The sequence below is a fragment of the Rhinoraja longicauda genome, chromosome 40 (assembly GCF_053455715.1).
Source record: "Rhinoraja longicauda isolate Sanriku21f chromosome 40, sRhiLon1.1, whole genome shotgun sequence".
Classification (NCBI taxonomy): Eukaryota; Metazoa; Chordata; class Chondrichthyes; order Rajiformes; family Arhynchobatidae; genus Rhinoraja; species Rhinoraja longicauda.
In genome coordinates this window covers 8,646,007-8,663,254 of record NC_135992.1, presented here as the reverse complement: position 1 = coordinate 8,663,254, position 17,248 = coordinate 8,646,007, and the positions used below count along the sequence as shown (strand labels likewise).

Below are 17,248 nucleotides of genomic sequence, written 5' to 3'. Positions count from 1 at the left end.
TTGTCTTTCCGCTGACTGGTCAGCGCGTAACAAAAGCTTTACCCTGTAGCCCGGCACACGAAACAATAAGCTAAACTCATAAAGAGAAATTCAGTCACCAATCCATTTTCTCCAGAGATGCTGCCTGACCTGCTGAGTTACTCCAGCACTTTGTGCCTGTTTTTTGTAAACATAGCATCTGCAGTTCCTTGTTTCTACGTGTTTAATTCTCATGTGTACCATAAACGGAGCAATAGACAATAGGTGCAGGAGTGGGCCATTCGGCCCTTCGAGTCAGCACCACCATTCAATGTGATCATGGCTGATCATTCTCAATCAGTACCCCGTTCCTGCCTTCTCCCCATACCCCTTGACTCTGCTATCCTTACGAGCTCTATCTAGCTCTCTCTTGAATGCATTCAGAGAATTGGCCTCCACTGCCTTCTGAGGCAGTGAATTCCACAGATTTACAACTCTCTTTGACTGAAAAAGTTTTTCCTCATCTCCGTTCTAAATGGCCTACCCCTTGTTCTTAAACTGTGGCTCCTGGTTCTGGACTCCCCCGACATTGAGAACATGTTTCCTGCCTCTAACGTGTCCTACCCCTTAATAATCTTATATGTTTTGATAAGATCCCCTCTCATCCTTGTAAATTCCAGTGTATACAAGCCTAGTCGCTCCAGTCTTTCAACATATGACAGTCCCGCCATTCCGGGAATTAACCTAGTAAACCTACGCTGCACGCCCTCAATAGCAAGAATATCCTTCCTCAAATTTGTAGACCAAAACTGCACACAGTACTCAAGGTGCGGTCTCACTAGGGCCCTGTACAACTGCAGAAGGACCTCTTTGCTCCTATACTCAACTCCTCTTGTTATGAAGGCCAACATTCCATTGGCTTTCTTCACTGCCTGCTGTACCTGCATGCTTCCTTTCAGTGACTGATGCACTAGGACACCCAGATCTCGTTGTACGTCCCCTTTTCCTAACTTGACACCATTCACATAATAATCTGCCTTCTTATTCTTACCACCAAAGTGGATAACCTCACACTTATCCACATTAAACTGCATCTGCCATGCATCCGCCCACTCACACAACTTGTCCAAGTCACCCTGCAACCTCATAGCATCTTCCTCACAGCTCACACTACCACCCAGCTTTGTATCATCTGCAAATTTGCTAATGGTACTTTTAATCCCTTCATCCAAGTCATTCAAGTGGTGCCATTTTCCAACTCCAGTCCATGCTGATGAGTCCTTAACTGTGGGCCGGCACGGTGGCGCAGCGGTAGAGTTGCTGCCTAACAGCGCCAGAGACCCGGGTTCCATCCTGACTACGGGCGCTGCTTGTACCTACTCCCCGTGACCTGCGTGGGTTTTCTCCGGGGTCTCCGGTTTCCCCCACACTCCAAAGACGTACAGGTTTGTAGGTTAATCGGCTTGGTATAATTGTAAATTGTGCCTCGTGTGTGCGTGTGGGATGGTGTTGGTGTGCGGGGATCGCTGGTCAGCACCCACCTGGTGGGCCGAAGGGCCTGTTGCCGAGCTGTGTCTCTAAACTAAACTGTGTGTTAATGCATTAATGCAGGAGATTAGCCACTTAATATCTCGTGTGATCTCATCCATGATTTGCAGATGAGGGCTGATTAACTTAATTTAATATTTTCCCGACATAGTTAGTGATGTGGACATCCCGTTCCCATTGCCTGTTTTTAAGGCTGCTTATTGGTGGTGTTTGTCATTCATTCTTGAGTGAGGCCATGACAACAGGTCTCTGGTGTTGCGATGTGCATGAATATGGTTGATCTATCTCTGCGTAAGGGAGGTGTGGGGAGGCTGTAGCATCAGTGGTTCTTGATTTCCCGAGACGCTCTTTGCCTCCTCCTCTCTCACTTCATCGCCAGCCGAGCGCCCACGTTTTACACGATGGATTCCCTCTTTCCCCTCGCCCAGGAGGTGGAGCAGGTGAGGGGGGGGACGGACAGTTGCTGAGGGAATGGGAGATGAGTAGCAATGGCAGCCAACCAGACATGGGCAGAACACCCTCCAACTGCCCCCCCCACCTTCCTGCTGCCCCAATCCCACCCCCCCCCACCCACTCGGCCCCCCTTGCTCCTTGTCCCAACCCTTCCACCCACCCTTGCCTGCATGCTCTCCCTTTATTCCCCCTTCCTCTTCTTCCTTCCTTTTCCCTTTTTTCCCTCTTCCGTGTGCTTCCCTTCTCCCCCTCCCTCTTCCCCTCCCCCCTCTCCCTTTCCCTTCCTCCCTCTTTCCCTCTCTCCTTCCCTCCCTCTCTCCCTACCGCCCTCCCTTTCTCCCTCTCTCCTTCCCTCTCGCCCTGCCTCCTTTCTCCTTCCTTCCTTCTCTCCTTCCCCTCCTTCCATCCCTCTTTCCTCTCTCCTTCCCTCTTGCCCTCTCTCCCTCCCTCCCTCTCTCCTTCCCTCCCTCCTTCCCTCCCCCTCTCTGCCTCCTCCCCTTGCAGGGCAGAGGCTGCCAGATCTCTCCCACATTGCTGGCATGGGGAGCTGGAAGCTTTCCCTTGCTGATGTGGCAACGCGAACTCTGCCTCAGCTGCTGCTGGAGGAGAGTGGCCAAAGCTGTGTATGTGCTCTCTCTCTCTCTCTCTCTCTCTCTCTCTCTCTCTCTCTCTCTCTCTCTCTCTCTCTCTCTCTCTCTCTCTCTCTCTCTCTCTCTCTCTCTCTCTCTCTCTCTCTCTCTCTCTCTCTCTCTCTCTCTCTCACTCTCTCTCTCTCTCTCTCTCTCTCTCACTCTCTCTCTCTCCTGCACTTCACAAGTAGCAGCTGACAGGTAGAGTAAAAACCTTCTCGTGTCACCCTGCACTTGGCTTTTTATTCTTTTCCTTTAGCATTCCTTGTGTTGTGCAAAAATCGATTGCCAGTCTGGAAGGAATCACCTCCTGTGCCTTTGAAGCACGCATCCTTCCACCCCTCGTGAGGGGCTCCGACATCCTTTAAGCACGGGATAAAAACTGCAGATGCTGGTTAAAATCGAAGGGGGGGCACAAAATGCTGGAGTAACTCAGCGGGTCAGGCAGCACCTCGGGAGAGAAGGAATGGGTGACGTTTCGGGTCTGAAGAAGGGTCTCGATCCTTCAAGTGCATGTGTTGAGGGTTTGGACACTGAGATATTCTGGGCAGTAGAGTCTGTGAGGCACAGTGTGTGTGTGTGTGTGTGGGGGGTAAGGGGGGGTCTGGAAATGGGGGGCCACTGTTCCGGAACAGTGCACGACGTAGAATGGGTCCTCTGTCCTTCGCTGTGCTTTTTTTAAACTTTCCAAAATAGTTTGCCGGTCCGTTAACCTATTAACTCCCAAACTGGTGGACAGGTAAGCAGGACGACCTCTTGCCTTCTCCAAGGGTAGCTGGTGCCTGCAACCAGTCCGCTGGTTTGGGAGTCGATGGGTTAACTGACTGGCAAGCTGTTTCACAAGGTAACTACTACAAACACTGGGCACGGTGGCGCAGCGGTAGAGTTGCTGCCGCACAGCACCAGAGACCCGGGTTCCACCCTGACTACCGGCGCTGTCTGTACGGAGTTTGCACGTGACCCACGTGGGTTTTCTCCGGGTGCTCCGGTTTCCTCCCACGCTCCAAAGACGTACAGGTTTGTAGGTTAATTGGCTTGGTATAATTGTAATTGTCCCCAGCGTGTGTAGAACCGTGTTGGTGTGCGGGGGTCGTTGGTCGGAAGGGCCTGTTTCCGCGCTGTATCTCTAAAATAAACTAAACATACGTTTGAAACAAGTGTGCTGTAAAGTTGAAGGTTAGCGGTTCCACTCCCTTTCCACTCCCAGGTTTGTAGGTTCATTGGCTTCAGCGACATTGCAAAACTGTGCCTAGTGTCTAGCGAAGTGCTAGTGTGCGGGGATCGCTGGTCGGCGCGGACTCGGTGCAACAAATTGTGCTGTATCTCTAAACAAAACTAAACTAAACTAAACTAAAGACCCGGGTACAATCCTGACTACTGTCTGTACAGAGTTACTCTGAACCTCTTGGCCAAGACAACACTTTTTCAAAGTGCCGTTTCTGTGTGACTACGGGCGCTGTCGGAACGGAGTTTACACCTTCTCCCCGTGACCTGCGTGGGTTTTCTCCGGGTGTTCCGGTTTCCTCCCACACTCCAAAGGCGTACAGGTTTGTAGGTTAATTGGCTAGGTAAAATTGTCCCTAGTGCGTGTAGGATAGTGTTAGTGTGCGGGGATCGCTGTTCGGCGTGGACTCGGTGGGCCGAAGGGCCCGTTTCCGCGCTGTGTCTCTCAACTTCCTGTGAGTGCCTCTTGGAGGTATTAACGTGGGGTTTTTTTCTCTGTAGGTCAAGTTGATTTCTGCCGCTGAGGGTTTCGTGTTGCTTCAGTGAATCCCCGCGGCCTCTTCCCCGGTCCCGTGCTCTCCCGCTCGCACCGCGCTTTCTTCGCTGGAGACGCTCGCTAATGACAGCGACCTGAAGCCGTTCCCACCGCGAGAGCTGAAGGTGGGGCCACAGATGGCTGTGCCAACCTGGCACTGCCAAGGAACCGGAGCAGAGGCTGCAGCGGGAGGTGAGCCAGCCTTGCCAGACATCAGCGGTCATTAGACATTAGCAGACAGCGGTAGATTTGCTGCCTTACAGCGCTTGGAGCGCCGGAGACCCGGGCTCGATCCCGACTACGGGTGCCGTCTGTACGGAGTTTGTACGTTCTCCCTGTGACCGCCTGGGGTTTTTCCGAGATCTCTGGTGTCCTCCCGCACTCCAAAGACATACAGGTATGTAGGTTAATTTGCTTGGTAAATGTAAAAATTCTCCCTCGTGTGTGTCGGATACTGATAATGTGCGGGGACTGCTGGTCGGCACGGATCCGGTGGGCCGAAGGGCTTGTTTCCGCGCTGTATCTCTAAACGTTACCCTTGGAGAAGGCCAGAGAACCTACTGCTACCCGTCCACCAGTTTGGGAGCTAATAGGTTAACGGCCTGGCAAACTGTTTTAGAAAGTAAATAAAAACACCGCGATGGACAGAGGACCCGTTGTAAGGGGATGTACGGGGATCGGTCTGTGTGACGCATGGTCACACATCCTCCAGCCACTCACCGGCCTCACCACAGCACTGAGTGGTGGCACGGTGGAGCAGCGGTAGAGCTGCTGCCTCACAGCGCCAGAGACTCTGGTTCGATCCTGACTGAATGCTGTCTGTGTGGAGTTTGCGCGTTCTCCCCGTGACCTCGTGTGTTTTCTCCGGGTGCTCTGGTTTCCTTCCACATCACGGAGACATTAGTAGGTTTGGTAACATTGTCTCCAGTGTGCAGGATAGAACTAGTGGTACGTTGGTCGGCATGGAGTCGGTGGGCCGAAGGGCCTGTTTCCACACTGTATCTCTATACTAAACCAATCCATTTCCAGTGTGTAGGAAAGAACTGCAGATGCTGGTTTAAATCGAAGATAGACACAAAATGCTGGAGTAACTCATCAGGACAGGCAGCATCTCTGGAGATAATCTCTCCAGGGATGGTGCCTGTCCCATTGAGTTACTCCAGCATTTTGTGTCTGTAATCCATTTCCAGGCTTGTTGCTTACTGTTACCCGACCCAGTGGCAGGTAGAGTGCCACCTCACAGCTTCAGAGACCCACGTTCTGAAGAAGGGTCTCGACCCGAAACGTCACCCATTCCTTCTCTCCAGAGATGCTGCCTGACCCAATGAGTTGCTCCAGCATTTTGTGTCTGCCTTCGACCGAAGTTCAATCCTGACCACGGGTTCTGTCTGTGTGGAGTTTGCATGGTCTCCCCTCTAACCAAGTGGGTTTCTCCGGGTGCTCCGGTTTCCACCCATATCTCAATGCTGTGCAGGTTGGTCGGTTAATTGGCTTCTGTAAGTTGCCCCTTGTGTGCGAGTGAGTGGGAGAATATGGGAGGGGTTCACATGAGTCCAGAGTGCTTTATTGTCACATCTACCGAAGTAGTCCGAATATTGAAATTCTTACTCACAGCGGCATAACGGAAATGTAAACGTGGTACGCCGTAAAACCCAGAACCAACAGCAAACATTGTTCATGAACACTTTTTATATTTACATGTACGCACGCACACACCCGCACGCACACACACAGACACACACACACACAGACACACACACACACAGACACACACACACGCGCGCGCACACACACAGACGCACGCACATGCACACACACACACACAGACGCGCAAACGCACACACACACACAGACGTGCACACACAGACGTGCACACACACACACACAGACGTGCACACACAGACGCACGCACACGCACACACAGACGCGCAAACGCACACACACAGACGTGCACACACAGACGTGCACACACACACACACACACACAGACGTGCACACACAGACGTGCGCAAACACACACACACACACACAGACGTGCGCAAACACACACACACAGACATGCACACACAGACGTGCGCAAACACACACACACACAGACATGCAGACACAGACGTGCGCAAACACACACACACACAGACGTGCGCAAACACACACAGACGCGCGCGCACACACACACACGCACTTATGCATGTATTTAAAAGCGAACAATATCAATAGTTGATGGGAATGTGAGGAATCAAAGTGCTGGGTTAATATAGGATGAGGGTGGAACCTGGTGGTTGGTGGTTAGCACAGACGTGGTGGGCTGAAAGGCCTGTTTTGATGCTCTATATCTCACTGGCTATCTGAGTTGGCTTCCCTCCTCCTCTGTGGTTTCTGGATCTTTCTACTTGTCTCTCGCTGACTCCCCAGAGTGCCGTGTGGTGCGCTGGCAGCAGCAGCCCTGTGGGTGGGGAGGGAGCGGGTCGTCCACAACACGGCTGCACAAGCCCTGGACTGGCATCGAATCTTGCGATGGGCATGTGGGGCAGGGGTGCAGAGGGGGTGGGGAAGGCTACGTCCCATGCCCCTGCCAGTGGCCGCTTGGCTCACACTCTCCCACAGTCACACCCAGTCTTCAACTTCCTTCTTGTGCTACTGCTCACCTCTACTCTGCATTAGCTCTCTCACACTCTCTGTCTTTCTCATACTCATACTCTCTCTCTCACACTCTCTGTCTTTCTCATACTCTCTCTCACACTCTCTGTCTTTCTCATACTCATACTCTCTCTCTCTCTCTCACACTGTCTTTCTCATACTCTCTCTCACACTCTCTGTCTTTCTCATACTCTCTCTCTCTCACACTCTGTCTTTCTCATACTCTCTCTCTCACACTCTCTCTTGCTCTCTCTCTCCCTGCATTCTCTCGCATTCTCTCTCTCTCTCTCTCTTTTTCCATCTCATACTCTCTTTGGCACTCTGTCTCTCTCTCTCTCACTCTCGCTCCCTTGCCCGCTTTCTCATCCCTCCTCACCCCCTCCTCCTCCCCTTCCCCCCAACAACCTTCACCCACTCTCTGCCCCCCCCCCACCTGCCCCCATTCCTCTGCCCCCCCCTCGTACTAACTTTCCCTCTCTCCCATCTCCCTGTCTCTCTGCCCACTCCCCCTCCCATGGCTCTCTCGCTCTCCCTGACGCCACTCTCCTCCCCCACCGTCCCTCCCCCCCTCCCCTCCTGCCACCCCGTGACCCTACGTCTGGCCTGCTTCCAGCTGCTGGCTTGAATGACTCTGAATTGTGTTTCAATCTACGATAAACTCCGCAAGAGCAAACATCAAGGGCACGCCGATCCCTCGACCAGGTGAAAGTCAGTGGCAGTAATCATTAACCAGGCAGCACATCGGGAGTGCGCACTTCACAGAGTTCCCCGCTCTCACTGCCCCGGCCCCCCTACCTCCCCCCCACCTGCCTGCCCTTGAGGCCAGTCTCTGAGGGAGCGTGATCAAGTGTCCACTCTTGGCACCGCACGCTCTGCTTGTCAAGTGACAACCTTAATCCAAAATAGAAACATTGGCTGGGCTGGCTCAGGATGGCCCAGCACAGAGGAGTTGCCGTGTCCACAGGCCGCCACGGTGGCACAGCGGTAGAGCTGCTGCCTCACAGCGCCAGAGACCCGGGTTCCATCCTGACTACGGGCGCTGACTGTGCGGAGTTTGCACGTTCTCCCCGTAACCACCTGGGTTTTCCCCGGTTTCCTCCCGCGCTCCAAGGACGTGCAGTTTTGTAGGTTGATTGGCTTCAGTAACTTTGTAAATTGTCCCCAGTGTGTCGGATTGTGCTTGTGTACGGGGTGATTGCTGGACGGCGCGGACTCGGTGGGCCGAAGGGCCTGTTTCAATGCTGTATCTCTATAATCTACAACTCCAGTGAAGTGTCAACACTGTGGACCTTCCGGCAGCTTCTGCCTCTATCCATTGAAGAGCTGATCGTTAAACCTCCGTTCGTCAGTACATAGGTTCTGCGGGGCAGAATTAGGCCATTCAGCCCATCAAGTCTACTCCAGCCATTCAATCGCGGCTGATCTATCTTTCCCTCTCAACCTGTTGATCAAGGTCAAGTCAAGTCAAGTCACGGTGGCACAGCGGTAGAGTTGCTGCCTTACAGCGAATGCAGCGCCGGAGACCCGGGTTCCATCCCGACTACGGGTGCCGTCCGTACGCAGTTTGTACGTTCTCCCCGTAACCTGCGTGGGTTTTCTCCGAGATCTTTGGTTTCCTCCCACGCTCCAAAGACGTACGGGTATGTAGGTTAATTGGCTTGGTAAATATATATATTTTTTAAATTGTCCCTAGTGGGTATAGGATCGTGTTAATGTGCGGGGATCGCTGGTCGGCGCAGACCCGGTGGGCCGAAAGGGCCTGTTTCCGCGCTGTATCTCACAAGCCGGGGCATCGAATATAAAAGTAGGGGGGTAATGATGGAATTGTACAGAACACTGGTGAGGCCACAGCTGGAGTATTGTGTACAGTTCTGGTCACCACATTATAGAAAGGATGTGATAGCTTTGGAGAGGGTGCAGACGAGATTCACCAGGATGCTGCCAGGGATGAAGGGCCTCGGCTATGAGGAGAGACTGAGCAGACTGGGGTTGTTTTCCCTGGAGCAGAGAAGGCTGAGAGGGGACATGATCGAGGTGTACAAGATCATGAGGGGCATAGATAAGGTAGATGGCGGGGAACTTCTTCCACTGGTGGAAGGTTCAACAACGAGGGGACATAGATACAGGGTAAGGGGAGGGAGGTTTCGGGGGGATGTGAGAAAAAACTTTTTCACCCAGAGGGTGGTTGGAGTCTGGAACTCACTACCTGGGGTGGTGGTGGAGGCGGGAACACTCACAACGTTTAAGAGGCATTTGGATGGGCACTTGAAATGCTACAACATTCAGGGCTACGGTCCAAATGCGGGAAAATGGGATTAAAATTAGACTGTGTTTGGTAACGGGCGGCACGGACACGATGGGCCGAAGGGCCTCTTTCTGTGCTGTAGGACTCTATGACTCTATGACTCTAACTAAACTAAACAAATGCAGGATGTGTAGGGAGAAACTGCAGATGCTGGTTTAAAGTAAAGTCCAGCGATTGCAGCAGTTGGGGGTAGTTGAGCTACAGGCTAAGTCACCCCGAGCCTCAGCACCCAGAAGGATCAGGGGTGATGGAGGAAGGGGGTGGTGTCAGCCTCAGGCCATTAGTCAGGGCTGTAGGATAGATCAAGGATGTGTTTATATAATTCATCTGCCCCGTAGTCAAAATCATCTGTCCGCCTGATATCTCATGACATCCCCCCGCAGTTTAGAACAAAGAGGAGTGGAACCCTTAGCCTTCAACTTTACAGCACACTTGTTTCAAACGTATGTTTAGTTCAATTTAGAGATACTGCGCGGAAACAGGCCCTTCCGACCAACGACACCCGCACACCAACACTCCCCTACGCACACTGGGGACAATAGACAGTTATACCAAGCCAATTAACCTACAGACCCGGACGTCTTTGGAGTGTGGGAGGAAATCAAAGATCTCGGAGGGAACCCACGCAAGTCAGGGGGAGAACGTAGAAACTCCACACAGACGGCACCTGTAATCGGGATCTGACCCGGGTCTCTGGCCTCACACTGGCAGCACCCGAGGTCGGGATCTAACTGGGTCTGTGGCGCTGTAAGGCAGCAACTCTACCGCTACGCAGCGTGCCTCCACCATGTCGGTCTGGGAAAAGCCTCCAGGGAAAGCCTCGGTAGGAACGAGCCTCGTCCTGCGCGTCTCCTCCTAAAAGAAAGTCCTTTAATTCTGAAGCACCCAAGGGAAACCCACGCGGTCACGGGGAGAACGTGCAAACTCCACACAGACAGCACCCGAGGTCAGGATGGAACCCGGGTCTCTGGCGCCGCGAGGCAGCGGCTCATAGAAACATAGAAGAAAAGGTGCAGGAGTAGGCCAATCGGCCCTTTGAGCCAGCACCGCCATTCAACATGATCAGGGCTGATCATCCAGAATCAGTATCCTGTTCCTGCTTTCTCCCCATGTCCCTTGGTTCCGTTAGCTTTAAGAGCTCTATCTAACTCTCTCTTGAAAACATCCAGTGCATCGGCCTCCTCGGCCTTCTGTGGCAGAGAATTCCACAGATTCACAAATCTCTGGGTGAAAAAGCGTTTCCTCATCTCAGTCCCAAATGGCCGACCCCTTATTCTTAAACGGTGACCCCTGGTTCTGGCACTGCCAGTCGAGCCGGGCGGAATAAATTCCGATGCACTTGTGCGTAAGCAAAAGGGGTCAGGAGGCAGCGGATCATGGATCGCAGGCTGACATTGAGCCTTTGTCAATGTGTACGAGTCTCAGTCACAGGGGGGATCTGATGTCAAACTCGGTGTTATCCAGGAACGCTGTGTCCCACTCTCTCTCTCCCCCACAAACACTTGGTCCTGAGCCCAGCTGTGCGTTCACTCACTCACACCCGGCTGCAGGCTGATTGGACTGGTTGCTGGGGGCGGCGGTCGTATCAGGCGCTGGTGAAGATTAGTCTTTAAGGACCGCCGAGCAGCTGCCTCTGAGCCCTGCCATCGGCCGCACGCCGGCAGCAGCAGCAACAGCGGGAACCGCCGGCACTGAAACCCCAGGAAACAGTTGCTGCTGAAGATGTGAGTTCTTGCTCTTGAGGGAGTGCAGCGTAGGCGAATGCAGCACCGGAGACTCAGGTTCGATCCTGACTACGGGTGCTGTACTGTAAGGAGTTTGTACGTTCTCCCCGTGACCTGCGTGGGTTTTCTCCGAGATCTTCGGTTTCCTCCCACACTCCAAATACGTACAGGTATGTAGGTTAATTGACTGGGTAAATGTAAAAATTGTCCCTAGTGTGTGTAGGATAGTGTTAATGTGCGGGGATCGCTGGGCGGTGCGGACTTGGTGGGCCGAAAAGGCCTGTTTCCGCGCTGTATCTGAAATATTTTTTAAAAATTTAAATGAAATATGAAAGAATGGATCGACTGGGGCTTATACTCACTGGAATTTGGAAGGGTGAGAGAGAATCTTATAGAAACATTTTAAATTCTTAAAGGATCGGACGGGCTAGATGCAGGAAAAAAGGTTCCCCATGTTGGGGGAGTCCAGAACCAGAGTCCAGCACACAGTTTAAGAATAAGGGGTCGGCCATTTAGGAAAAGCTTTTTCACCCAGAGTTGTGAATCTGTGGAATTCTTTGCCACAGAAGGCAGTGGAGGCCAATTCACTGGATGTTTTCAAGAGAGATTTAGATTTAGCTCTTAGGGCTAACAGAATCAAGGGAAAAAGCAGGAACGGGGTACTGATTTTGGATGATCAGCCATGATCATATTGAATGACGGTGTTGGCTCGAAGGGCCGAATGGTCGACTCCTGCGCCTATTTTCTATGTTTCTATGAAACTGGCCCACCTCTCTCATGGTTATATGTAATCACGGTGGCCTCTCGGTTCCATCTGTGTTCCTGGCAGTTGTTCCCGGCTGTGTTCCCGGCTGAAGTCCTCGATTACTGTCACAAGAACCCCAGACGAACAAGAAATCGAATATGTGCGGCCTCTTTACAGACAACACACTCGCAGTGCGATGTGCAGGAGCGTTCACAGGCCCGACTTTCACGTAAAGAGGTGTGAGTGTGGATGGTCAGAGAGACGGAGCATTGTAGAAGGGAGACACACGGAGGTTTAAACAGAAAGATTGCGGGGCATTATGTGTCGGCAGCTGAAAGGAGAGACACTGCTGGAGAAGTGATTAAAATCCAGGCCAGAAATGGAAGGGAGGGGGTTTCCGTGGCTGAGTGGGTGGCAAAGCCGTCTTTAAGGTATCCCCTCTAAGAAACATTTAGACAGGCACATGGATATGGCGGGTTTGGAGGGATGTGGGCCAAACGCAGGTAGGTGGGACTAGTGTAGCTGGGACATGTTGGGCTGAAGGGCCTGTTTCCACGCTCTATGATTTTATGCCTCTATGACATGGAGATCAAACCGGGAGACGTGTGAAACTAAGGATGCTTAGCTGGAACCTATCCAATGCACAGCTTAGATTCATGTGGCACGGTGGTGCAGCGGTAGAGTTGCTGCCTCACAGCGCCGGAGACCCGGGTTCAATCCTGACCACGGGTGCTGTCTGTGCGGAGTTTGTACGTTCTCCCCGTGACCGCGTGGGTTTTCTCCGGGCGCTCCAGTTGCCCCCCACATCCTAAAGCCGTGTGGGTTTGTAGGTTAATTGACTCATGCAAATTATCCCTAGTGTGTGGGATAGAACAACTGCCCGGGGTGATCACTGGTCGGCACGGACACTATGGGCCGAAGGGCCTGCTTCTGTGCTGTATCTCTAAACTAAACTCAAGCGTCGAGTGAACACCATCTGGTGTGTATTAGGACAAATGTAAAGCAGCTTTGGCTGGTTTGGTTTGGACAGGACGAGAATGGAGAGCTGCCAGGAGTATGTGGAATGGTTTGTAACAGATCACTGAATGTTGTAGTGGGCGGTAAAGATAATCTTGCTGTTGAAGGCGGCGCGGTGGCGCAGCGGTAGAGTCGCTGCCTTACAGCGAATACAGCGCCGGGTTCGATCCCGACTACGGGCGCTGTCTGTACGGTGTTTGTACGTTCTCCCCCTGACCTGCGTGGGTTTTCTCCGAGACCTTCGGTTTCCTCCCGCACTCCAAAGACGTGCGGGTTTGTTGGTTAATTGGCTTGGTAAATGTAACAATTGTCCCTAGTGGGTGTAGGATAGTGTTAGTGTGCGGGGATCGCTGGTCGGCGCGGACCCGGTGGGCCCGAAAGGGCCTGTTTCCGTGCTGTATCTCTCAACTAAACTAAAGGCAGGGAGGAGATAGAAACAAAGATAAAGGGCCAGACACAAAATGCCGGAGTAACTCAGCGGGTCAGGCAGCCTCTCTGATGACGTTTCAAGGTGGCCCTTGACCCGAAACGTTACCTATTCCTTTTCTCCAGAGATGGTGCCTGACCCGCTGAGTCGCTCCAGCCCTTGTGTCTGTCGTCAGTGTAAACCAGCATCTGCAGTCTCAAAATAAGTGGTAAGCCATAGTTTAGAGATACAGCATGGAAACAAGCCCTTCGGCCACCGAGTCCGCACCGACCAGCGATCCCCGCACATTAACACTGTCCTACGCTACCGACAATTTTTAACACATTTATACCGAGCCAGACTTACAAACTTACAAACTTGTACGTCTTCGGAGTGTGGGAGGAAACCGAAGATCTCGGAGGGTCACGGGGAGAACGTACAGACTCTGTACAGACAGTGCCCATAGTCAGGATTGAACCCGGGTCTCCAGCGGTGTAAGCGCTGTAAGGCAGCAATAGTACCGCTGCGCCACCGCGCCGCACATCAAAAGGATGAACGTAGAGGACAGAGTTGAGGTGAAAAAGAAAAATCTACTTCCTCAGGATAGTTAATCTGACGACGTAGTTACAAGGAACTGCAGATGCTGGTTTACTGGGGAAAAAAACAGACACAAAGTGCTGAAGTAACTCAACGGGTCAGACAATATCTCTAGGAGAACATGAGTAATGGTCCTGACCCGAAATGTCGCCTATCCATGTCTTCCAGAGATGCTGCCTGACCCGCTGAATTACTCCAGCACACCTTGTCGTTTGTGTAGTCGATCTGATCTTGGGTGCTGAGAAGTATAAGAAAATAACTGCAGATGCTGGTACAAATCGAAGGTATTTATTCACAAAATGCTGGAGTAACTCAGCAGGTCAGGCAGCATCTCAGGAGAGAAGGAATGGGTGACGTTTTGGGTTGAGACCCTTCTTCAGACTGATGTCAGGGGGGCGGGACAAAGGAAGGATATAGGAAGATAGGGAGAACTGGGCATCGACTTCTCCAACTTTAGATAGTTCCTCTGTCCCTCTCTTCCCCTCCCCCTTCCCAGATCTCCCTCTATCTTCCTGTCTCCACCTATATCCTTCATTTATACCAAGCCAATTAACCTACAAACCTGTACGTCTTTGGAGCCTTCATGTGGACTGACAAAGTAGAGGGGAGATAGTTGGTATAAAGAGGTGATGGAGGGGGGGGGGGGGTGTTGGGGTAAGAGCTGTCAAGTGATATATGGATCCAGGTGACAATAGACAATAGGTGCAGGAGTAGGCCATTCGGCCCTTCGAGCCAGCACCGCCATTCAATGTGATCATGGCTGATCATTCTCAATCAGTACCCCGTTCCTGCCTTCTCCCCATACCCCCTGACTCCGCTATCCTTAAGAGCTCTATCCAGCTCTCTCTTGAATGCATTCAGAGAATTGGCCTCCACTGCCTTCTTGAGGCAGAGAATCGAGGAGGGATTGATTGGGAGGCGGGGGGTCAGGTTTTGGAGGGAAGGGAAGGGTGGAGATCGTGACGGCAGCTGGCTCATTGGAGGCCACAAAGGGCTGAGGTAGATGGGATCTGACTGGCAAAAAAGAAAAGTGGAACCAATTAAGGGAGGAATGGTGGGCAGGTATGGGGATGATTCAAGAGCACGTTGCCAAGATTGGAAAATTGTGGCTGAGAAGAAAGATGAGATGTTCTGTGGATCAGAGAAAGGCCAGCCAATTCTCAATTGAGATCTGTAAAATAAAGAAAGTCGTACTAAGAGAAAGGACTTGATTCCCTTAGTTTGGGACAAAGGTACTAGAGGAGCAAGATGAACCACTCCGTTGAAATCGCCTATACTGAAGTGTAGTACGCAAAGGAGCGTAACGCCCGCCATTTTAGTAAGCAAAGCCCGCCATTCGCTACGCCTCTCGCAGTGTTTTGGGGGAACAGTATGTGTGATGATACATATATATAAAATGCAGAATATATCTCATCTATCAATTCACAGATTTTTGTTATTTTTCTGCCTACTAAAATGGCGCCGTGACGTACTACGGTTTTTAGGGTCGAGTGGCCTATCTTGCTCTGCTCTATTATCTTTGGTTTGGGAGGGCGGGGGAGGGGGGGGGGAGAAAGGAGGGGATTGGTGTTCAAAGATTAGGGGTCATAGCTTCGAAGTAAGCACTGGAAAGATTGTCTGAGTCATACAGCGTGGAAACAGGGCCTTCGGCCCAACTTGCCCATGCTGACCAACATGTCCCATCTACACTGGTCCCACCTGCCTGTTTTTGGCCCATATCCTTCTAAATTTATCCAACACATGTATATGATTAAATGTTTCTTTAACACTGCAATAGTCCCTGCCTCACCAACCTCCCCTGGCAGCTCGTTCCATACATTCACCACCCTTTGTGTAAATAAAAAAGTTACTGCTCAGGTTCCTATTAAATCTCGCCTCCCTCACCTTAAACCCATGTCCCCTGGTTTTGGATTCCCCTACTCTGGGCAAGAGACTCTGTGCGTCTACCCGATCTATTCCTCTCACGATCTGGCTGAGAAGAATTCTACACCAGAGGTCCCAGAAGTCTGGAACGTGCTGCCAGAATGTGTGGAAGGGACACAAACCTTAATCCTTGTGCATGTTCTTCAAGATCTGCTTACATTAGCTCTCACACACGGTGTGCGTTTGGAATGGAGAAATCTCTCTGCTTTCAGAAGGTAGGTAGTGCCAGTGGAATTTTCCACCGCTGTTACGAGGTACTTTCCGCATTAAGTTTCCTGGCATAGAAAATAGGTGCAGGAAAAAATAGGTGCCATTGGGCCCTTCGAGCCAGCACCGCCATTCAATATGATCATGGCTGACCATCCAAAACCAGTACCCCGTTCCTGCTTTTCACCCCCTATCCCTTGATTCTGTTAGCTCCAAGCGCTAAGTCGAACTCTCTCTCGAAAAGATCTAAATCTTTTCCGTTCGCCCTAAGAGCTTCCTCTCGATGACACACTGCCTTTCATCCTCCCTCAGCCCGTTCCTTGGAAGCTCGCTGCCACTGACCTACGTCTCCTGTGTGTGGTCGTCTTCTGATGGAAAAGATCAAGACGGACAGCCAGAGTGTTGATGCGACGGGGTCCAGCACTGGGCTGGTGCTGGAACAGCCCCACCGGCCAGCCTGGAGCAGCAAGCTGCAGTACATCCTCGCCCAGGTGGGCTTCTCCGTGGGGCTGGGCAATGTCTGGAGGTTCCCCTACCTCTGCCACCAGAATGGGGGAGGTAAGTAGATCAACACGCAAGATGCTTTGCTGTCATGTGTCTTACTTGCAGCAGCACAAGAGATATGTAAACATAGTACTAAAGTACTCTGTAAACACCTTAACCAGACTGTTATTGTATATATATGCGTGTATGTGTATATATATGCGTGTATGTTTGTGTATATATATGCATGTATGTATGTGTGTGCGTGTATGGGTGTATATATGCATATGCTTGTGTGTGTGTATGTGATATGTATATTTGTATATATGCATGTATATGTGTGTATACATGTGTGTGTATGAATACTTATACATGTATATGTGTGTATATATCTGAATATGTGTGTGTGTGTATATATGCGTGTATGTATGTGAAAATGTGTGTATATATGTGTGTGTATATGCGTGTATGTGTTGGTATTGGTGTATATATATGTGTGTGTGTGTGTGTTTATGCGTGTATGTGTATATATGCCTGTGTGTGTGTGTGTGTGTGTATATATATATATAATATACCTATGCGTGTGTGTGTGTATATGTATATGTAGGAAGGAACTGCAGATGCTGGTTTACTCTGAGATAGACACAGCGGGACAGGCAACATCTCTGGAGAAAAGGAATGTGTGACATTTTGGGTCTGAGGAAGGGTCCCGACCCGTAACGTCACCCATTCCTTTTCTCCAGTGATGCTGCCTGACTCACATCACTGACTTTCTCCTCGTGACTAAGGGTGCTGTCTGTGCAGAGTTTATATGTTCTCCCGGTGACCGCGTGGGCTTTCCCCAGGTGCTCCGGTTT

At 51.4% G+C, this 17,248-nt stretch overlaps 1 protein-coding gene across 6 annotated transcripts in view; it reads left to right on the top strand.

Annotated features, from left to right (window-relative positions):
- Positions 1-17,248, top strand: part of LOC144611533 (sodium-dependent neutral amino acid transporter B(0)AT2-like) — a 42,475-nt gene that overhangs the window by 3,500 nt on the left and 21,727 nt on the right. For 2 of the 6 annotated variants that reach the window (XM_078430674.1, XM_078430676.1), the window contains exons 2-3: positions 4,314-4,744; positions 16,221-16,466. In XM_078430674.1, the coding sequence (XP_078286800.1) occupies positions 16,280-16,466 (187 nt within the window). In that variant the 5' untranslated portion in view covers positions 4,314-4,744; positions 16,221-16,279. Of the gene's footprint in view, positions 1-2,454; positions 2,583-4,313; positions 4,745-10,732; positions 11,014-11,130; positions 11,184-16,220; positions 16,467-17,248 lie in introns of those variants that run through there. The other 4 variants (XM_078430675.1, XM_078430677.1, XM_078430678.1 and 1 more) reach the window with 4 other exon arrangements.